This window comes from Zootoca vivipara, chromosome 7 (genome assembly GCF_965207765.1).
Source record: "Zootoca vivipara chromosome 7, rZooViv2.hap1.1, whole genome shotgun sequence".
Classification (NCBI taxonomy): domain Eukaryota; kingdom Metazoa; phylum Chordata; class Lepidosauria; order Squamata; family Lacertidae; genus Zootoca; species Zootoca vivipara.
Window position 1 is genome coordinate 44,296,367 of NC_142590.1, and position 22,313 is coordinate 44,318,679.

A 22,313-nucleotide genomic window follows, 5' to 3' on the forward strand; every position below is an offset into this window, starting at 1 on the left:
GTGGTGCTTTGCGGCCTTCTCTTTGCAGTCGGCGCCTCCGGAGAAGGATGGGTGAGTAGTTTGGGAGTCTGGAGGGTGAGGTCCTTCCATCCGTTTCCATCCGACCAGGTGGTCGATCCAGCGGGGATGCAGCTCAAGTAATGTGGAACGGGGGCGTTTGCACTATTCAATGCAGGGTCTATTAGGGCCGGTGGCTCGTTTTTTCCGCTTTCATGGTTGGGCCCCGCCTCGGTCGCAGGTTGTGCCTGGGCCTGCGTGCCTTTGCCATTTTGACGCGTTGGCTGCCTACCCTGGAGGAAGAGTGCGGGAAGCGGCCTTTCACTCGCGTTGAGCCAAGGGCCCCCTAAGCGTTCCTTTGCCCCGTGTGTTGCTGTGATGAAGCATCTTCCACCTAGAATGCCATGCGGAGACATTTTTTACCTTGGAGAGCTGAGTAACTCTGGGCATAAGGAACTCTTGCTGTCGGCTGTGGTGAAAAGGCCCTGCTCTGTGTCGCGCTCTCGTCTTCACCATTTGGCTTTTGTTCTGTCCGCTCAGGTATCTCCAGGGACAACTGGCACAAGCGCCGCAAGACCGGGGGAAAGCGAAAGCCCTACCACAAGAAGAGGAAGTATGAATTGGGGCGACCCCCTGCCAATACCAAAGTATGTGCTTGTAGCTCTCTAGCGAATAATTACTTGTGCAGCTAGCTGTCTCTTTGTGGTTTTGATGCTCAGCGCAAAATTCCTGTATAAATTATAAAGCATATATATGTTTCTTGAAATACTTGGGACCTCCATGCACTGCTCAGGACCCCTCAGTATTCGTTGCAGGGGTGCTTTGTTCTTGAGTAACCTGAAATAGCACACTTTAAAACGCTGAGCGCATGGGATTATCCCAGTTTAGAGTCATAAAAGGCTCAAGCTATAAAGGAGGTTCATGTTATAAAAGATATTAATCTATTTTTGTGTGTTTGACCTGGAAGCAGTATGAATGTGCAAAAATAGACTATATTCAGAGTAGAAATTATAACTTAATAAAAGTGTGCCCCTGAATTTCCCAGTAGTAACTGTTCTGACTGTGAGTAGCATGCAGCAATTCCTTTCTTCTATGTATGCATCAGGATCCAATCTACTTTGTGTGCATTCAAGTGCAGGGACACTCCTGGTGGGGTGCTTGACTTCAAGCAACTGAATAACACCACAAATGTGCCATTTAACAAATTGCGTCTGAATTTCCCCTTTGACTCTATAGTGCAGCATGGGGAGTTAAACACAAGTCCAAAGTCTGGTGTGCTGGAGTAGTTGCATAAATAATTAGATCTGAACCATTATATTTGGAATGGGAGGCAACTGGAGTGATGAGAGCTACACCTTAGGTGGGTGCTAGACCGTTTTGGTCATTGTTGCACTCACCAATGCTAGGGGTTGTCATAGTTACACTGACCATGTTGCCATGTGGTTTGAGTATTTGTAAGAAGATTTTAGTGCTGCATATCCATGTGGTTTGACCCAGTCTGTTCTGTTTTGTTGTAGATTGGCCCTAGGAGAATTCACACAGTAAGGGTACGTGGAGGGAATAAAAAATACCGTGCTCTGCGTCTCGATGTTGGAAACTTCTCTTGGGGGTCTGAATGTAAGTGCAAAGTGGCTCCTCTGTGTGGCATTAGATAGGATGGTACATACTAGTGACCTGGAAGCTAAAACAAGAGAACAGTGATGATAACTTTGACCTTAAGAGAGTTTTGGTGAATTCTTAAACTCTCTGTGATGGTGGTGTCATAGTTACCCTGAGTGAGTGCATTGTTGCTTCAAGGGCAGTTATGTACAATTAAAGGGGAAACAAAATTGTTTGTATACTACGTTTGAAGTGTATTTTTCCAAGAATTTTATTGTGTGAATTGATTTTGATCACAGATGCTGTTAAACATTGAGTAATACTGTGAGATGTTAAAGATTGATTGAAAAACTTCAATTCTGTGACAAAGGGACAAGAAGGAGGGAGGCTTTGTCTAAACATTTTGTGGCTGCAGAGCCAGTAACAGGCAAAGAAAATCCCCTGCAGCGTGCAGAGAAAATCAAATATTGAGTGTACATTGAGTGTGATTCCTTATTGGTGCTTTGGAGCTCCTATTTGTGTTAGTCTGCACAAAGTTTCTTATGGAAGTGTCAGATTACAATCTTGTTACTATTTTTTTCTAATTGGTGGATATTATTCACTTGATTGCAGATTCTGTATTTCCACCATTCCATATTTAATACTGAACTTGATCATTAAAATTTTGTGCAGATGGGCAATTGGAACACACCTTTTCATTAATTGATTGTAGACCATTGGCTTATGACCAATATTCAAGAATATCTTCCAAAGGCAAAAGGTAATCATAAATTTAAAAAGAGAAGGTACAGGCATACGTTCAGTTGACGTGGAACCTTCGACATGTGGGTTGTTTTCAACCTGGAAGGGGGCGGGGTGGGCTTATGTGCGCTCTGCCAACATGTGTGAAGGCCTGGAAGGCAACGCATTCACAGACATGGAGTTGCTTGTAAAGCATTTGCCTGTCACAGAAAGGGATAAGTTCTACTGAAATTGGGAAATACTGCACATTTCTAGGGCTGATTCTATGCTATTGTTTTGTCCTATAGTAGTAGTGCAGAAAATGCTCCTTCCCTATGGTGCTGCTCTGTAACAGATTGTTATTTTTTAAAAGTTAAGGTTTGCAGAAAAAGTGGGTTGGTTAAACTAGGTTCTGGGAAAATTATTTCCAAATTGTAGTATGCAAATTCCAATTTTCCTCATGTACTTTAAATGGGTGTTTTAAAAGTAGATGCAATAGAAAGTTCACAGCTTTATTTTTAAAGCAGCTGCTGTACAGATCCTGCAAACTTCAGTCTCCAAGGGGATTTCAGGGCCTATCATTTTTATGTACATTAGAGACTTTTTTGCCATGGATTTGTATTTTGCTCTTGGAATTTGTAACATGGTCTCTTCTCTTTACAGGCTGTACACGCAAAACCAGAATCATTGACGTAGTGTACAATGCGTCTAACAATGAGTTGGTGCGCACAAAGACCCTGGTCAAAAATTGCATTGTCCTCATTGACAGCACACCATACCGACAGTGGTATGAAGCCCACTATGCCCTACCACTCGGGCGCAAAAAGGGTGCCAAGTTGGTATGTATTAAGTGGGCCTGCAGAGGCAGATGATTGTCCTGTGCTTTTTAATTGTTAAGTGTTCAGCCACTGTGCCCTAGAGTTTAGGGTTCTTCTGTCTTCTGGTGAGGATACCTTTGTCCAGTTCTGCTGCTGAATGGAGAGCGATGACAGACATTAATCTGAAGAAGACACCTGACCACCCTCCATTGTTGGTTCTTGCCCAGTTTCAGCATCTCTTTGCTGATATGGGTACATATAGAATTAAAAAGATGCAGATCCATATGGAATTTAAAAAATGCAGAAAGTTAAATGAATTCTTAATGTACATCGTGCTGGTATTGGCTCTTTCTGTTACTTGTCACTTGGCCAGGCTCAGATCCTCAATATTGTAATCATAGAAAGGTCATCTTGTCCAACCTCCTACAATGCAGGAATCTCTGCTAAAGCATCCATGACACATGGCCATCCAACCTCTGTTTAAAAACCTCCAAGGAAGGAGAGTCCACCACATCTCCACTGCTGAACAGCTCTTACTGTCGGAAAGTTTTTCCGAATTTTTAGTCGGAATCTCCTTTCTTGGAACTTGGAGCCATTGGTTTTAGTCCTATCCTCCAGAGCAGGAGAAAACAAGCATGCTCCCTCCTCCATGTGACAGCCCTTAAGATATATGAAGATGGCTATCTCTTCTGTCTCCTCTTCCAGTCTAAACATACTCAGCTCATTCAAGTTCCTTCAATCACTTGTTAGTAATTTATATACAGTGGAACCTCGGTTTATGAACACCTCGGTTTACGAACGCCGCAGACCCATCTGGAATGGATTGATTCACTTTCTATTACTTTCAATAGGAAAGTTCGCTTCAGTTTATGAACAGACTTCCGGAACCAATTACACCCATGCTTTGGGTTAAGTACGCTTCAGGTTGAGTACTCCGCGGACCTGTCTGGAACAGATTAATCCACTTTCCATTACATTCAATGGGAAAGTTTGCTTCAGTTTATGAAGGCTCCAGTTTAAGTACTCCACGGACCGTCTGGAACAGATTAATCCACTTTCCATTACTTTCAATGGGAAAGTTCGCTTCAGTTTATGAACAGACTTCCGGAACCAATTGTGTTCATAAACCAAGGTACCACTGTACTGCTTAATGCCAAATGAGGCTTCTACATTGTTTACAAAAACCAATTACATAAACATTAAATGGGTGAAATTATGGGAACTGACTACCAGTTTAACTCCAGTTCTATTCACATGCTTCTGCACTTGTTCCAGACTCCTGAGGAAGAAGAAATCTTAAACAAGAAGCGTTCAAAGAAAATTCAGAAGAAGTATGATGAAAGAAAAAAGAATGCCAAGATCAGTAGTCTTCTGGAGGAGCAGTTCCAGCAAGGGAAGCTACTTGGTGAGACTCTGAAACAGAAAAGGGCCCTCTGTTTGCCAGTAGCCTAGGTGCTGTGGTGGGCGGATGCTGTTTACCTTATAGTTATTATAAAGTTGCATTTTATTACCTTCTGGATTTCTGGAAACCCTATGGTACTAATTCAGCAAATCTGAGACTGCATTGCTGATTTGCTCATTCAGCTCCTGTAATAGTAATTGGCGAGAGCTGAGAGACTGCACTAGAAAAGCGTTACAGGCTTTTCTCAACCACGATTGCCACATGTGTAAAGCCATTCATGTGGCAGGCAACATCGTGTTCCCTGGTGTTTTGAAGTTGGCCTTGTGAGGAAAACTTTGTCCAGTTCTGCTGCTGAATGCAAGTGGTGACAATTCAAATTCTGAAGGTGACTTCATCAGGATGGTTTTGGTGGTTCCTTAGACTTTGCAACTTGGGGAGGGGAGATGGTATGATCCTCCCACCCACCCCAGTTGGGAAAAAGATGGGTTCATTAGCATTAAATTGCTTTGTCTCCTGAGGTTAACGATGGTGTTCTGGCATGAAAGACTGGCAAGAAGTACATTACACAGGGAAAAGCAGCTCAGTTTTTTCTTGATATTTCCCCATTTCTAATATGATTTCATTTTGCAGCTTGTATTGCCTCCCGGCCTGGGCAGTGTGGTCGAGCAGATGGATATCTTCTGGAAGGCAAGGAACTAGAATTCTACCTGAGGAAGATCAAAGCCAGGAAAGGCAAATGAACAGTCACTGTATCTAATGTGCTGAATAAATACCTACAGAGTCTTGTATAAATGATTGATGTGATTATTTATGGACAGTGAGGCAAAGACTGAGTATGGTTTATTGTGACCATGTGAACGTGTTGGTTGCTGGCGAGGAGCTCACACCTACTTTGCTTTTCCCCAGGATTTTTAAGTGCTATGGGATGAAAGCTAATGCAAGGTTTGTCTTAATGTCTTCTGAACCTAGGATCCTAGTTAGGGTTTCTCCTCCCTAACCATGATATGTAGCCAAGGTTTGTCCTATACTAAAATGCCACCCATGGAGCTGTGATTTTGGCAGGCAGGTGTAGAATTTGTGGTCTCCAACTGCCACCAGGCATGCCTACTAATACTACTCCCTCCAACATGCATTGAGGGGATGTGAGTTCACTTTTATTTAGAATAGTAAATAAGTAACAGGACTTAATGACCATCAATCTGCCATGGTGGTTTCATTTGTGTGTTGAGTACTCTGGTAAAACAGCAGCAATGTAAGCAAAGTTTTGCTTTGTATTTACTTCTTTGCTAAATTGCCCATGTTTTAAAGCTAGTACAGTGGAACCTCGGTTTACAAATTTTCGGTTTACGAATGCCGCGGACCCATCTGGAACGGATTAATCCACTTTCCATTACTTTCAATGGGAAAGTTCGCTTCAGTTTATGAACAGACTTCCAGAACCAATTGTGTTCATAAACCGAGGTACCACTGTAACGGTTAAGTTTCCCTGAATAGGGTTGAAGCTCTATACTTAGGTGTGATGAACTGTCATTATACACTATGGCACTATAAATGTCAGCAGCACAGGTGTGTTGTGTGCTATTCATTCTCCCAGTTCCCTTGCAACATGAGCTTTGTAGTGTGCACTTCAAAATATCCTGCTTTTGGTGACCCCATGGAGAACAGATTTTCAGAGTCTTCATCCTCTTCCAATGCATAGCATACATTTCTAATGATTAGGTATGTGCACAGGGTATTAATGAATGGAAGCTGAGAAAATTATTGAGTTTGTTGCATTGTTGGCAGTTGAACTGCCAAAATTGGAAGCTGTTAATTGCATTTTTTACATGATTAGTACTACATTTAGCAACAAAGCAACTGGTGCACTGCTAAGTGTCTGGATTGTCTTCTTCATGACATTCTGGTCTCATTCCAGTGCAAGATAAACTCCCTTCTAGCAGAAGGGCCAGGCCTCTTTCCAAAGGTCTGGTCCTTTCGAAGGCTGGGAACAATACTATCTTGTAACAGTAACATTTTCATCTGAGGGGGGTAAGGACAAGTGCTATGAATTGGGAGCATGAATCTAAACACATACCAGACAAATAAATGGCTTGCTTATTTGGGTTTGGACATATAGCAAGTTTCCAGACTTCCACATAACTACAGAAAGCATATGCAGCTAGATACAGTGGTCATCCCACTACTAAAATTTGAAGCGTGTAAGATTTTTATGGGTATGGAGCCTAGAATGGTGAGTGCACATGTACGTGTTACCAGGTTGCACTCTGCTTTTTGACTGCACAGCAGCCAGTCAGACATGTGCAACACACATCCATATTTGCTGCTTTTAGAACTGCATTGATCATAGAATTGGTACGATAATGACTGAACAGTATGCAAATTAAATTGGGCAACTGGAATTGATAAAATAATAGTCTAAAATCAAAGTTGGAATTAACTTTATTCAGGAGATTATCCTAAGAAAGGTTTTTGTGTGTACTGTATAGCTCTTGCTAGGAATGCTCATGGTCGGATTTCAATGCCTTCATTCATAGCCCCTTTTCAGGCTGTATTCTCAAACATGCTTACTAAGAAGTAAGCCCCATTGACCTATTTACTAATAAATATGCATATTTATACTAATATGAGGGATACTGCAATCCTGTACATGCCTACTCAGAAGTAAAAAAATTTGAGTTCATTAACTCACTGGTAAATAGGTATAGGATTGCAGCCTTACAATAAACATTTGGAAAGTAAGCTTTGAATTTGTTTCATTGTGCTTCCCTAGAATTTCCTCCCAATATTTCAGTTTAACCACACACATTTCTCTATTGAAAAAACCTTCCAGCTATTTATACAGCATGTAAAATTAACTTTTCTTAGATTTAGTTTAGTTTATTTATATTTATTAAACAAATCAAATCTTCAGCTGAGTGCAGATTCAAAAAAGCTGCATCACTGCAAGTACCTGTTCATTCAAGCTTTTTTTTACCTGTTCAAGGACAACTGCTAGGTGAAAGGATGATATTTGTTTGTGTGTACATATGTCAGTACTTTCTTCCTATTTCAGGACCCACAAAGTAATTACAGTGTGGAAGCACTGCTTCGCAGCATGTGGTTGGGCTAAACAAATATTTCAAATCCTTATGTTGTTCCTACCCATAGACCAGGCATCCCCAAACTGCGGCCCTTCAGATGTTTTGGCCTACAACTCCCATGATCCCTAACTAACAGGACCAGTGGTCAGGGATGATGTGAATTGTAGTCCAAAACATCTGGAGGGCTGAAGTTTGGGGATGCCTGCCATAGACTGTTTTGAGTTATTTCTAGAGTACGTGGCTTTCAATATGAGAATGGACAGCTGCAAATCTTTGGCATTAGTAGTGTTTTTATCCCTTAATGTATGCATGTTTAGATGGATCCAGTACAAGAGAAACTTTCCCTATGTGGCTTGAGTGGGGCATTAGTCCTAAATCCTACCTTAAAAGGCCATGCTAGTGGGCCTTAGCTAGATGGCTGGTCACTGATACTGATCTCATCTGGGGGCCCCACTACTGTAATGCTGGGCAGCTCCTTTCTCCAAATCTCAGCATTTGTGTTCTTATGGGGGTCTTTGAGGTGGGAGCCAGGGGAAGAGGTTTCACTAAGCCTGGTCTCTTCGTCCTCCATGTCTTCTTCGTCGATGCGACCAACTGCTTCAGGGTCTTCCCTGCGGTAGAAGCTGGGGCTGGAAGAGGGGAAGGTGCCCTCTGTCCTTAGGCGAAGTAGCTGGGGATGCTGAACCCGACTGCCCTTGCCAAAATTTTTGAGGCTGACTGCAGGAGAGGCAGCTGCAGTGAGGAAGCGGTTGAGCAGGGGAGTCTGAATGCGGCTCATGCTGGGTGATGCTTCCACCTGCTGGCTCTGCTCTGGGTCGTCACTCATCCTGCAAAAGAACAGACTGGGTGAAGTAAACACACCTGATTGTAGCACTGAAATTGGTCCAGTCCATACCATCAGAATGGTCAGATTTCCTACTACGAAATAAAATTCAAAGGAAAATGATGTGGCAGTATTAGTGGGGTGGATGCATTCATTCAATCTTGCCAAATCATCTGATGTAGGTTCTTGTACTGTATCTCTATAAAGTGGTTGGGCCTGTATCTAACCAGGATTTGGATTAGGCTGCTTTGCCATTTTTGGATATGGCCCTGTGTTGCTTACAGCATGCATCCTGTGTTCACCATGCATTGTGCAAATATTTCCTCTTAACACTGAATTCAGGGCTAATTGTAAATCAAAGCTCTATAAGTAAAGGCTGAGGTGGTAAAATGCAATCCAGGAAAATGGTCCCTTCCCTTATAGCTGATGGAAAAGATTGTATCTGGCAATGTCAGGCTCAGGTTGTCAGCCTTTTGCCATGGCAACATACCGGTAGATGAACTTACCGCATGTCAAAGGTAGAACCCATGAAGGAAGGTTTCAAGGTCTCTGCCACTGTGGCCATTGTGTATGGGGGCTGAGCTGTAGATTCATTCCAGTATTTGTCTTTTCCAGTTAGTGGTAAGTTCTGATACATGTCATCCACCGAAAGCAAAGACACCTGAGCAGACAAAGGAATATTTCTCTCACCAAAGGAGACCTGCATGAGACTTGTAATTGCTTTAATTTCAATTGTGCTTTAATGCAAGGTTCTCCGTAGGAAAAAGTATCAAAAGAACACCAGCAATATAAGATTATATTGAATATAATGTATTTTAATATAAATTAAAATACTATCTCAGATTAGAAGTCGCACCCTTTTTATTGCTAAGATTGATTACAAAAAACAGTTAATAACCAGAAAGAAGGCAAGATCCAATAAACATGATCATAGAGTGCTCATGATACTACAAAAAGGACAAATCACTGTAAATGCCACTTTCTCTGTTACTGGAGATTTGAAGTAAGCCAATTGGTTGTCTCAATGAAAGGTGAACTGGGTTATGTCCAAGCCTACAAGAGGATCATGTACTGTCAAAAGTGTGGGAAGGGGAGTATTAATAGACAAACGGAATATTCAGGGCCCTATATTCAGCATGTGGGTAAAGACGATTATTTGCATCCATTGGTAGGTAGCTGTGTTGGTCTGCCATCGAAACAAAATAAAAATAGAAAAATTCCTTCCAGTAGCACCTTAGAGACCATGCACACGAAAGCTCATACCAATGAGAAACTTAGTTGGTCTCTAAGGTGCTACTGTAAAAAGGTAAAGGGACCCCTGACCATTAGGTCCAGTCGTGACCGACTCTGGGGTTGCGCGCTCATCTCGCATTATTGGCCGAGGGAGCCAGCGTATAGCTTCCAGGTCATGTGGCCAGCATGACAAAGCCGCTTCTGGCAAACCAGAGCAGCACATGGAAACTCTGTTTACCTTCCCGCTATAGCGGTTCCTATTTATCTACTTGCATTTTGATGTGCTTTCGAACTGCTAGGTTGGCAGGAGCTGGGACCGAGCAACGGGAGCTCACCCCGTCACAGGGATTCGAACCGCCGACCTTCTGATCAGCAAGCCCTAGGCTCAGTGGTTTAGCCCACAGTAGAGAACGATAAAAGGCTCAGACTGGATAGCAGAAATGGGAAAGGAGGTATACACAGGTAGAACAGTATAGATGACAAATCGCTTAACCAGATTTTTCAGGCCAGCAAGGCAGTCGTTAAGCATTATATTAAAAAATACCCAAACATCCAGGTTGCCAAGTCGTATGCTGGATATACCTGTGTGAAGTATGACTAGCATATTTTTCCCTCCTAGCCCTTTGTTTTAAGACTCACTTGAAGGTTCCTGTCTATCAGTTTGTTGGTTTCAAAGTCATCGTCATCCTCTCCGAAGGGATTAATTATCTGCTCTGCCACCTATAGGAAAAGAAAGGTGTAGCATATCTAACTGCCAATGGCATCCTCAGGAAAGCTCAGACAAACACTGCTAAGCATTTTGCTTTGATGTGATTAAAGGTAAAGGGACCCCTGACCATTAGGTCCAGTCGTGACCGACTCTGGGGTTGCGCGCTCATCTCGCATTATTGGCCGAGGGAGCCGGCGTATAGCTTCCAGGTCATGTGGCCAGCATGACAAAGCCGCTTCTGGAACCAGAGCAGCACATGGAAATGCCGTTTACCTTCCCGCTGTAGCGGTTCCTATTTATCTACTTGCATTTTGGCGTGCTTTCGAACTGCTAGGTTGGCAGGAGCTGGGACCAAGCAACGGGAGCTCACCCCATCACAGGGATTCGAACCACCGACCTTCTGATCAGCAAGCCCTAGGCTCAGTGGTTTAACCACAGCGCCACCTGATGTGATTAAAGAGGTAGCTGAGCTGCATATACCATTACTCTTGCCAGTTCTTTGGGTGCTGGTTCTTTCATATCCAAAATGGCAGTGTGTACACACACATACACACACAAACCAGAGTGCTTGCTATCCAGAACAGTGGGTGCTGCTGTATTTTAGCCATGCTCATACCTGAACACACAAATGTTCAAACTCGGGTGTGTGGCGTGTTGCACATGCAACCCTTACCTTTAGCATCCCCACGTGCATGAAACCTCCCCCAATGAGATTTACTTGGAGTCCTTGATCTTCTGGAGGATTCTACTCCAGTGGGCACAAGCAGAAGTCCTCTGCAGACCTTCCCCACTCAACAGAAAGGCTGGGGACTGAGCATCCACAATCGGAACAGTTTACTTCTTCAGGTGAGCATCTGACTTGCAGCTTCTGTTGCAAGTGTTTGCTCCCTTTATTTCCAGCTTTTAGGCTGTGAGTGTTGTTTATGTAGGCAAATCAACAGCACCCTGCTACAAGGAGAGGTAACAGCAGGCTGGGGGAAACTTGCAGTGTGCAAAGATTCGAAAGACCTTCTTTGGGGGGACGGGACCATAAGGGGAGAAACCACAATAAACCAGCCCAACGAGGCTTGTGCATGCTCAGTCAGGATGCTGACTCTACGGCAGGGAGAGTGGAATCAAGAGGCTGGAAAGGGAGAACACCCACAGCCCACTTATTTTTACAGTACTGTAAAATCCCTGAATCTTCCCATCTGGTTCAAGCAATGCATGGGACCCACTCTGTCTCAGCACCCCATATCTTATAATTTGAAGACTGAAGATTAAGCCAAATGAAGCCACCTGCATGGAAAATGGGAGCCAAGATCCTCACCTTAAGCCAACCAGCATAGAAGAAGAACTGTAGAAGAGTGGGTAGGGGAACATACAGATCTAGGTCCTCATCTTTTTTTGTCATTGTTTTGTTTTGACCTGGGTCCACAGGTTGTAGAAACTGACGCCCAATCACACACAAAGCAAAGAAGGAATAGACAGCGATGGTGACCACCTGTGGAGAAGCGGCTGTTAAACGTTTGCCAGGGTTGCAAGAGAGCATCATGGAACTATGCTTTTCATTGCAGAAACCAAAACATTCTCCTACAGTACAGGAGGCCTGCACATTATGCGCTAGCATGTCATGCGCACCCTACCAATTAAAAAACAAACTGGCCCTTTCACAAACTGATGTATTTCCTAGCTTGTTAGCTGTTTCCCAACAAACATCAAATATTTTTGGAGCTGGAAACCTATTCCTTTTTTCTGCAAGAAAAAATGAGATGCTAAGTAAAGCTAAGTAGAGTTGTACTGTGGAGATGCAGCAAGAGAGACAGATTTAGAAAGTGTATGGGAAAAGTAACTTTTAGTCTACTCGTAGGAACAAAACTGCTACTGAGAGATGAGCACTGAGACATGTAAGAGTATCCAGAGGATGTGGAGTGCTCCTTGCTCACCTGTGTGTACACCAAGGGGATGCTTATCCAGTCATAGTGGAAAAGCATGCTGCATTTGGAGCGGTAGAGGTTCAGTTCCTGGACAGAGAAAGACATGTGGTTATTTCCCGTTTGCATAGCAATTGTACTACAATACTCACTTCTTGAGAGTTAAATCTCAAGCCTCCCAAAGCACCTTTCTTTCCTCCTGTCAATATTGTTAAACTGATAATACTTTGCTTTTTCAATTGGGCTGAGAAATAAGCACTGGCTAAATTAGTCTGAGGCCATACCCAAAGCACTCATTTCTCTTTAATACCCATGAAAAATCCTGGGAACTGTAGTCTATTAAGGGTTCTTTGAGGGAAAGGCATGTGCCCTATGCTGTTTGGTGGGAATTAATTACGTTAAAGCAAATCACAATGCTCCAATGCATGAAATTTTGAACTCATAACTGCAAGTTGTGGAATTCACTTTTGTATTGCCTAATTGTGGGTATTATATGCACAGGTATTATATGCACAGATATCAGATGGTCTAGCACTCCTGTTTTTCTTAACTATCTCCCAACCATTCTTTGTTCTTACTGTTCTAAATAAGAAAGAAATTTCAAAAGTTGCCAAACATTGAGTCTATACAAGCAAGTAAGGAAAGAAGAAAAACACAACCCTGCCAGATGCTGCAGAAGAAGGAGCTGGTTGGTTAAAGGTTGCCAGCTATCAGCTGCCTCCCCTGTTGCTCCAACTTACATCTATGAGCAATCTGAGTGCCACATCATCCCGGACCCTTCCTTCCCGCCTGGCTTGGGCTGCTAGATTAGTGAACCACACACAAGGGATCCAATACTTGTTGAAGTCTGAGTGGTGACTCTCATACTTCTTGCGCTCATCTTGTGTCATGAAACCTGCAAGAGAGGAAGGGAAAGTTGGAGCGCTACCTTTCCATCTGCTCCTTGATACTGGGAAGAGTTTCAGGGGCCACCAGTCAGGGACACTGGGTCCTAATAAGTTCTAGTGGAATAATCTCTTGCTGCCTGTGGCACCTTAGAAAGACTAATAAAAGTAGACTCCCAGACCATTGTGTTCATTTCCCCAAGTTAAACTCACCAGCTTCAACTAAGTGGTCCATAGTGGGGAATCTCTTAAGGACTCTAGCGCTGACCGAGCGCAGGATGAGCACAGAGGAGAGGTTGGCATAGCGGATGAGAGTGCGGCGCAGGATGCGGCCCTTGTCATCCTTCCCATGCACATTGCTGGAAATGACGCACATTAGCTGGTCTGGCAGAGGAATGCTGGTATATTGCGCCCACCAGCGGTTCACGATTAGTGTGACATAGAAACCTGCCAGGAGAGAGAGGTGGAAGGGGCATTAGCAGGGATGAGGGATGAGAACATGGAAACAGTGAGAGAGCATGAGGCAAAGTCATCAGGCATAATGAACTGCTGCCATTTTAGCACGTTGGCACTGAGAGCAGAAACATTCTACCCATTTGAGCTCTAGGAGTTGGTTAACTTGTCAAATAATTTTGTTAAGGAATTGTTAGAAGTTATCTGCATGACACAAGAAAAAAATTCACTCCCCTTTTTGTTGGTTGGTCATTTTACAAAAGAAGCAAAAACATTTATGAAAGCTACAAAACTAAAGATTTATGAAGTTGTCGAATTATTTTTTACATTTAGAATTTGGTAATGGAGTAATGAAAAGTTTCAGTATACTGTGTACCTCATAGCTTGCTATTTCTTATTAGGTAAATAAAAATCTTTAATACTTAATGCAGAAGTCTGCAATCACAATTTAGAGGCATTTTATTTACAAAAATCCTTCAAAGAGTCCACACTTGTTAATGGTGGGAACCATTTCTCTAGGAAATTGCCAAGTGCTTAGGATTCGTCATAAACTTCACTCTTTTTCATTTTTCAGGTTGTGGCTGAGTCAAAAAACAAACAGCAGCCATACAAAACAGGGAAGTGCAAAGAGTTATATTTATCTATATTCAGGGATTCTGGCAGGCATGGAGGCAAAAACCAACCCTCTAGATTTGCACATATAAACAAAATATTAACACATTCAAAACCACTGGGTTCCCCCCTGCCCTCCCATTTCCCCTTCTTGCAGCTTTCGTATGAGGGGGGGAATGGTATGTTTCCCATCCAGGCAAAGAACAAGAGGGTTCCTCTTCCCACCCCACCTGCATATTGCATGTACGGAAATGGAGTTGACAACAGCAGCTACTGATATGCCAGCAACCTCAACCATAAGTAAACGAAAAATTACTTTGCAAAAAGCAAAGTTACTTTGCAAAAAGCAAACATACTTGGTACACTTAGACCTGAGAAACCTCGCTGATGAAGAATAATCGAAACAGGGCCTTGTCCTGATGTTGATATTTACTGGAAGTTATCCTGAATAAAACTTTGTGGAGATTTTTTGAAATTATCCTTTCTGGCCCGAGTTCTTGTAATTTTTCGTTTACTTCTGGACTTTACCAAGAACTCCAATTTCTACAGCAACCTCAACCATGCCTGAAGTGCAGAGCAGGCCCCATGGTACACACAGATCTGTGCCTTCCAACACCTCACCTCTGGTCCTTAGTCCTCAGCATCTTCTGCCTGAGGCAGCTGCCCCATCTGCCTAATAGAAGGGTTCTCCCCTCTTACCCTTCCCTTCCAATGCTTGCTATGACATGATATAGGCTTCTTGGAAGCACGAAAGAACACCTGGCCTGCATGGAGAGTCATTGTTTACTCCTTCCAGTGCCTTCCTTCTAGGAATAGCAAGTCAACTCCTAATAATTCAGGCTAGGGACAATTGCAGTTTTACTTTAGTTGACCTTTTTACGGTAAAGTTTTGCAAAGGCAATGAAAATTCACAATGGAATCATTTTTAAGCAGACCAATTTAGGCTTGCATTTCTGATATAGACTCTTTCTTCTGGGAAAACTGTTTACTCAGGAGAGTCAGGCATGTTCATTGTGCATTTTTGCAGCCCTAGCTGTACATCATTTAGACATCAACTCTCTCACCTGTCAAGCTGTCACTTCCTTTTCAATTTTAATTATCCATCTCCTGCTTTTTCACTTCCCTTTTTCGTTTTGTGACACCACTCACAATTTTTTTTCGTGATGTGGTGTTTGCTGCATTAATCTCACTTTCACACGCGCACACACACAAATGTCAGGGTCAGCCTCCGCAGTAATTCAGAGCAAGGCTTTTAGAGTGGTCTATGCCAAGAGTCCTTCAGATCACCTGACTCTTCATTCACTCCTGGATGCATACCATGAGCTCTGCCACTGATTTGTGTTACCTCCCAATGGAAAATGATTTGGCATTCTGTGCAATCAAAGATTAAAGGGGCATTAATTAAAGCAAGCAATCAAGAAACCATAGCAACAAGGCCTCCTATCAAGAGCAGGTACTTAATCATACCTAGGACGAAGGACAGAGGGATGAGGTCAGTGGAGCGGTTGCAGTATTCAGCCACCTTTGCAAAGAGCCGTTTCTGATCCACATTCAGAAGGTGCCTACAGGAGATGGGGAAGAATTCTCTCATGGTATAAACATTCTTCTTCAATCCCAACAAAATATTTTAAAACACATGAGGGCAACCCATAGCCCTTTGCAGGCCATCTGTGCAGTCCATTGCAGGTATTCAGTCTGCCTCCCACAGCCAAATTTGGCCCTTGTGCACAGCCTAATTTTGTTCCAGTCCACGGCTGACAGGGGGTGGGAGCACCATGTATTTGGTGCTCCTTGCAGCCCATTTGGTGGTCTGGGAAGAGCATGATTGTGATGGGAAGAAAGACTGGAAAGTCATCCCCATGTAAATGACCTGGTGGGCTGAGTGGAACGCAATTGTAATGGAGAGAGAGGCCCAGCAGGAAAGTCACCCCTGGGAGCCTTCCTCCCCACTAAACAGTCTGAGATTGGTTTAAAGGGGGCAAGCAGATTGGTAATGAAGCTCTGAAAGTTGAGAGCAAAAGTACCACAACATTGAATGCTCCTAAAAAAAGAACAGCAATTTAAGTTCAGACGTCTTTAACTATGTCCCCCTGGCGAGGTTTCATTCCATTAAACAGGGTATTGCCAACTTACCGGTAGATGACACTTAGTGTTCCATAAAGCAAGATGAAGACAATGAACTCCTTGTAGAGCAGCTTGTAGATGCTCCCTTTCCAACGGAAAAGTAGCTTGGAGAAGCCCCCAAAGCGAGCATTGGCCACTTTCAAGGTGTAGGAGACTGTCATGGCTGCCTTGTCTGTGCCTCATGCAGGCACCAGCTGAGACACGGAGAGAAATAACACCCAGGGAGGAAAATATCACTTCTCTTTTCTCTCCTGCCACCTTGATTATGGAAAGCTAAGTGTAGGGCTGGACCTGCCAGGAGCTGCATTGATCCACAGGGCTCAGGCAACAAATTGGGAGAGGCAGTGAATCGTGGCCAAATCTCCCGCCCACAGAGCTGCCTGCGAATGATTGGTCAGCCAGCGGGTCACTGGAGCTACTGTACGATCTGTTCACCGCTCTTCCTCCCTTCCACCTTCACCTGCTCAACTAATCACCTGCTCAATTGATCACCCACCTGCTGCTAACAAAGTAATGGTAAGAGCACTCCAGGCATCATTCTGAGGGAAGGGTTCTCGCTCACCCATTCATCGTTGACAAAGTGGTGGCAGTGTGAGCACCCTGGACCTCAGTCTGAGGAAGGGGTCTTCCCTCAGAGTGCGGCATTGCAGGGCAGGCCATCCAGGTGGGTCCAAGTGCTGCTGTCACTTTTATACAGCAGTGGCAAGTGAAGTTAGTATTTTAAATCACTTGAAGCCATCTAAAATTTTGGGTGATTTTACACAGTAGTTTGCCAAGCTGGCCCTTCTTAAAAGTTGGTAGCTGGTACAAAGAATCAATCAAATAACAGAAGGGCCATTTACTTCACCATGAGATCTTCTGCAGGAATGGTTTTGCACAGTGCTATTTTTCTAGAAAAAGTGGTGCCGGAACTCACCACAGCTGCCTCCCTTGTTTTCTAATAATGGCAATGGCACCCACCTGAGAGGTGCAGAAACAGAGTTCTGGAAAGTTCCGGCTGAGACAAGCCCTGGTTTGATAGTATGTTCTTGCCTTATTCAAGGGACATACTCAAGGGCCACAAACTGCACCCATTAGTTACATCCAGATAATCTGACCTTTTTCTAGTCACAGATCTCTCCATTTTCACAATTACCCATCAGCTTCAGGGACAACAGTTCTTTTCTGGTGATCCGAATAAATGGCTTTTCTCCAAGGCAATTGTAATAGAATTATGCAGAATTATACAGTGGTACCTCTGGTTAAGAACTTAATTCGTTCCGGAGGTCTGTTCTGAACCTGAAACTGTTCTTAACCTGAGGTACCACTTTAGCTAATGCAGCCTCCCACTACTGCCGCCGCTGCCGCGCGATTTCTGTTCTCATCCTGAGGTAAATTTCTTAACCTGAGGTACTATTTCTGGGTTAGCGGAGTCTATAACCTGAAGCATTTGTAACCCAAAGTGTTTGTAACCCGAGGTACCACTGTACAGGAAAATGAGCCCCACCGCACAACATGCTTTGCAATCTTTCCAGAGAGTGTTGGCATGTGAGTGGTCCCTTCCTAGAGGACATTTCATGTGACATGAATAGAATAGAGTAGAATTAGAGTAGAATTAGAGTAGAATTAGAATAGAATTAGAATAGAATAGAATAGTTCTTGTGGCATAAGAACTAAACAAGATCAAGGACCTGTATTTTTACTGTGATAGGTACATAATCAGTGTCCTGCAGGATCAGGCAAATGGCCCATCTAGTCCAGTACAGTATTCCGTTTCCCAAACATGCTCATGGGAGGAACAGAAGCAAGACATGAGCGCAACAGCCCTCTCTCAGGGTTGTTCCCCAGCAACTGGTATGCATAGGCAAGGGGGTGGGGTGTCAGAACCTGGAGGTGACATGTACCCAATAAAAAAGTATACAGCCAATAAAGGTGTCAATAAAACACTACTGAAGTGAGTGCTTCCCATGTGAGGCTAGATTTCACTACAATTAAAATAAATGATGAGAAGAAAGCAGGAATTAGAGCCTCCTGCATGAGACAGTCAAGAGAGGCTTTTCAGTGGTGGATATATATGCAATTTATCACTAATCCCCGACTCCTGTTCATTGGAAAGCAATAAAACAGGAAGGGTTTAATTAATGGCACAAGAACAGTTAAAAAGCCTCAGTCCTGCATTGCCTGTCCACACAGGTCAAGCTAGTGCTGCCATTGAATTTTGTTACCAAAAGACAATTGCAAGAAAACTGGGTATGGAAGAAACCATAGAGGACTACACAGAAAACACTAGAATGCAATGGGCTGAGATCATCATCACATTGGTGGAGGAGGAGGAGTGCGGGGGGGGGAGTGAGTGAACAGGTAATGGTAATCTCAAGGGGGCAGGAACTACTAATGTGGTAGCAAAGCAAGCCTCAGCTTTCACACCATTGTCAGGGATTACAACTAATAGGGTTGCCATATTTCAAAAAGTGAAAACCGGACACAAAAACTGTTGTGCAAAATCTCCCAAAAACATTTCAAGCTATTTTGGGGAAAATTCACAAAAAATCAACACTTCTGATACGGGCTGCTATTGGACATTTTGACCAATTTTCAAACTTTGCGCCCAGGCACTATTTTTAACAGCCGAATCCCAGATATGTCCAAGAAATTCCGGAAGTATGGTAGCCCTAATACTACTAATAATGTCTGGAAGCCACGGAACAGTGAGCTCTGTCTGGAGAGATACTAAAGCTTTCCTCACCTCCTGAGAAACAACAGTGGAGGTGAACCAGGGGGTGACCTAAGAAGGTAATTAGGAGGGGATGAGTGAGTACTGTAACTCAGATCTGGAGGTCCACAAAAACACAGCAGGCAGCATAAGATGACTTTTCATAGGCTGCAATCCTAGGCACACTTACAATGGAGTAAGCCCCATTGAAACAAAAGGGCCTTATTTTTGGGTAAATGTGTTTAGACTTGCACTCTGAGTCTCAGAATTACAGGCAATCTTGAGCAAGACAGCTGCCAGGACACATGGAGAAATGAAAGGTTGCTTGCATGGCCAGCCCAGCACTGGAGCTGCTGCGTGTGAGAGAGAAGCAGCTCCTCTGCTTTTGGCTTACTAAGTGGATATTCAGCAGGCGTGAGCAGCATTAGATAAAACTACTGCTGTTGCTGTTAGGTTTCTACTGCCATTCAGTCAATAAAGGCACAGGAGCTTTGCTTAGGGCAGAGTGGAGTGGCAACCGCAAAGTGACAATACCTCCCTGATGAAAAGAAGCTAGAACTTCTTACCTGTCCTGGGAGTTAAGTTGAGGCTGGTTATAACTGTCTCACTAATGCAGAGAAAGAAGAAAAGCTGTTACCCACTTCCTTTAAATATCTTACTCATGGTAAATAAACTAGACTGCTCAGAATGATCGATGGTAGGCTGTTAGTAGCTCAAGAACAGGGAACTGTGTAAATGCCTATGTGATATTCATGGTTATAATTTACTTTTGTGAAAATTAAGCCATGGATGGAAAATTCATTCTAATTTATTTATTACATTTACACCTCACCTTTTTTTCTAAAGAGCTTAAGGTAGTGTTCTCTTCTCCCTTCCCCCACTTTTATAGCACGCCTGCCTCTAAATCGGACCGAGTCCAATGTGTTACTATTAGAACTTAGCAAGTTGGGACTAGTTTACTTGCGGGATCGCCTTACCCTATATATGCCCACTTGAGTGCTTTGCTCTGCAGAACTGACACTGCTACATCTGCCATACAGTACTCATTCTCTAAGAAACCGATCTTTTAGTGTGGCACTTTGGAACTACCTGCCTATTGACACCAGGCAGGCACCTTCACTGTCCTCTTTCCAATGCCTGCTTAAAATATTTTTGTTTAGGTAAGCTTATGCAGACGTGTAGAAGTTACACGTGTTTTAATTGTTGTTTAGTTTTTCTTGATTTGAAGTGGTTTTTGAATGTTTTTAAAGACCTGCTTTTAACTTTAATTTTTAATTATTATTATTTTGTAAATTCACTTGAGGTTTTATGACAATCAAGCAGTATATAGAATCATAGAATCATAGAGTTGGAAGAGACCACAAGGGCCATCCAGTCCAACCCCCTGCCAAGCAGGAAACACCATCAAAGCATTCTTGGCATATGCCTGTCAAGCCTCTGCTTAAAGACCTCCAAAGAAGGAGACTCCACCACACTCCTTGGTAGCAAATTCCACTGCCGAACAGCTCTTACTGTCAGGAAGTTCTTCCTAATGTTTAGGTGGAATCTTCTTTCTTGAAGTTTGAATCCATTGCTCCGTGTCCGCTTCTCTGGAGCAGCAGAAAACAATCTTTCTCCCTCCTCCATATGACATCCTTTCATATATTTGAACATGGCTATCATATCACCCATGAATTATGTTAAATAAATAAGTAAACAAACAAAAACCTTAAAGACTACTGATGCTTCAAGACACCAGGTATGTCTGTAATGCATATCACATCAATACTACTCCAAGCCATGTGTGCTCTTGTCTGTACAGATCATGCAATCATGCGCTGTGTTTATTCTGGTAAGGTTTCCACAATTCCAAACTAATGCTACCGTCATTGCAAGAAGCTGATCTCCAGATGAAGCCTTAGGCACTCATCACACTTTACAGGATGAGCATGTGCCTATGTGTATAAAGAACATAGCCACATAAATAGGTGCGTCTTGCCAGTGCATTGATGTGATCTTAGCTGTCTGGACTTCCGTTAATGAGTGACCAGGGTTTCAGCCAAAGAATGTTAATGTTCCTTAATGTGTTCCTTATGGTTTCAGCACTAAAGGCATTCTTGTTTTCTTGTTACAGGTAGGTAGCCGTGTTGGTCTGAGTCGAAGCAAAATAAAAAAATTCCTTCAGTAGCACCTTAAAGACCAACTAAGTTTATATTTTGGTACGAGCTTTCGTGTGCATGCAGAACTTTTTCGTGTGCATCTGAAGAAGTGTGCATGCACACGAAAGCTCATACCAAAATATAAACTTAGTTGGTCTTTAAGGTGCTACTGAAGGAATTTTTTTGTTTTCTTGTGATATTCGGATGAAAATATGGGGGGGGGGGACCCATAATAAAATAATAGCAGAAAGGGAAGACACAGCGGATCCGATCACAGTTCCTCCCTCATCCACAGGCTCACTCACTGGACATCTACAAAAGGGCCGTGGATTAACCTGCATCAGATAGCCTGGTGCCAGAAACAGTGAACAGGAGTGAACAAGGAGCATTAGCTCAGAAACTCCTGCCTGTAGGAGACCTGCATCATGGTTCATTGATTCCTATTTCACACCCTCTCATAGTAACTTGTTTCTAACAGTTGTCTCTGAAGAATGGATGAAATATATCCTCTGTGAGAATTCCCCTGGGAAACATAGCTGGACTTTACACAGATAATGAATTTACAGCTCTGTGGTGTCATAAAGAAGTAATTTATCCCACGGGGATGTAGGCTTGGATTGCAATGGTTATTGCTGCTTGTAAATCCATCCTCCAAGAGAGCTTTCTCATTTGCTTTAGGGAAGGGTCGTAGTTCAGTAGCAGAGCCACTGCGTTAAGGCAGAAGGTCCCAACCAGGTTCAATCCACAGCATCTCCAAGTAGGGCTGTGATTGTTCCTTTCCTGAAAGCCACTACCAGCCAGCATGGACAGTACTGAGCTAGATAGACAAATGGCCTGACTCTGCGCAAGGCAGTATTTGTCATAAGCAGCATGTTGTTGATCTAAATCAAATTTTTCAGTTCTTCAGGATTAAAGCAAACTCACCTGTTTCCCATCTGTCCCACTTGTTTCGGAGTTCAGCTATCTAAAGATTGTTGGATAATTTAAGTAATGCCTTTCAAAATTACAATGAATTATATTCCCCAGCCAGTTCCAATGGTGGGGTGTGTGTGTGTGTAGTAACAGGAAGCATTAAAGCAGAGCTGACCAAATTACATCCACAAAAGTTGTGACACA

At 43.2% G+C, this 22,313-nt stretch overlaps 2 protein-coding genes and 4 non-coding genes across 7 annotated transcripts in view; 5 read left to right on the forward strand and 1 right to left on the reverse strand.

Annotated features, from left to right (window-relative positions):
• The first annotated feature begins 18 nt into the window (after positions 1 to 18).
• Positions 19 to 5,328, forward strand: RPS8 (ribosomal protein S8). Its single transcript, XM_035121423.3, has 6 exons — positions 19 to 51; positions 538 to 644; positions 1,515 to 1,614; positions 2,980 to 3,155; positions 4,410 to 4,539; positions 5,167 to 5,328. The coding sequence occupies exons 1-6, from the start codon at positions 48 to 50 to the stop codon at positions 5,274 to 5,276; spliced, it is 627 nt and encodes a 208-aa protein (XP_034977314.2). The 5' UTR covers positions 19 to 47; the 3' UTR covers positions 5,277 to 5,328.
• LOC118089598 (small nucleolar RNA SNORD46) lies at positions 1,330 to 1,430 on the forward strand. Its single transcript, XR_004693152.1, has one exon. It is a non-coding gene; the product is annotated as a small nucleolar RNA SNORD46 (small nucleolar RNA).
• On the forward strand, positions 3,254 to 3,325 carry LOC118089596 (small nucleolar RNA SNORD38). The gene has a single exon (XR_004693150.1). It is a non-coding gene; the product is annotated as a small nucleolar RNA SNORD38 (small nucleolar RNA).
• On the forward strand, positions 4,856 to 4,922 carry LOC118089597 (small nucleolar RNA SNORD38). The gene has a single exon (XR_004693151.1). It is a non-coding gene; the product is annotated as a small nucleolar RNA SNORD38 (small nucleolar RNA).
• A 1,068-nt stretch (positions 5,329 to 6,396) lies between the features above and the next one.
• On the forward strand, positions 6,397 to 6,529 carry LOC118089612 (small nucleolar RNA SNORA35). The gene has a single exon (XR_004693165.1). It is a non-coding gene; the product is annotated as a small nucleolar RNA SNORA35 (small nucleolar RNA).
• A 428-nt stretch (positions 6,530 to 6,957) lies between these two features.
• BEST4 (bestrophin 4) overlaps positions 6,958 to 22,313 on the reverse strand; it is a 29,640-nt gene continuing 14,284 nt past the window's right edge. The window contains exons 1-10 of one of the 2 annotated variants that reach the window (XM_035121417.3): positions 19,626 to 19,652; positions 16,377 to 16,561; positions 15,711 to 15,805; positions 13,392 to 13,625; positions 13,035 to 13,189; positions 12,307 to 12,384; positions 11,691 to 11,864; positions 10,312 to 10,392; positions 8,946 to 9,100; positions 6,958 to 8,443 (exon numbers count right to left, since the gene is read on the reverse strand). In XM_035121417.3, the coding sequence (XP_034977308.1) occupies positions 8,023 to 8,443; positions 8,946 to 9,100; positions 10,312 to 10,392; positions 11,691 to 11,864; positions 12,307 to 12,384; positions 13,035 to 13,189; positions 13,392 to 13,625; positions 15,711 to 15,805; positions 16,377 to 16,528 (1,545 nt within the window). In that variant the 5' untranslated portion in view covers positions 16,529 to 16,561; positions 19,626 to 19,652 and the 3' untranslated portion in view covers positions 6,958 to 8,022. Of the gene's footprint in view, positions 8,444 to 8,945; positions 9,101 to 10,311; positions 10,393 to 11,690; positions 11,865 to 12,306; positions 12,385 to 13,034; positions 13,190 to 13,391; positions 13,626 to 15,710; positions 15,806 to 16,376; positions 16,562 to 19,625; positions 19,653 to 22,313 lie in introns of those variants that run through there. The other variant, XM_088673243.1, reaches the window with a different exon arrangement.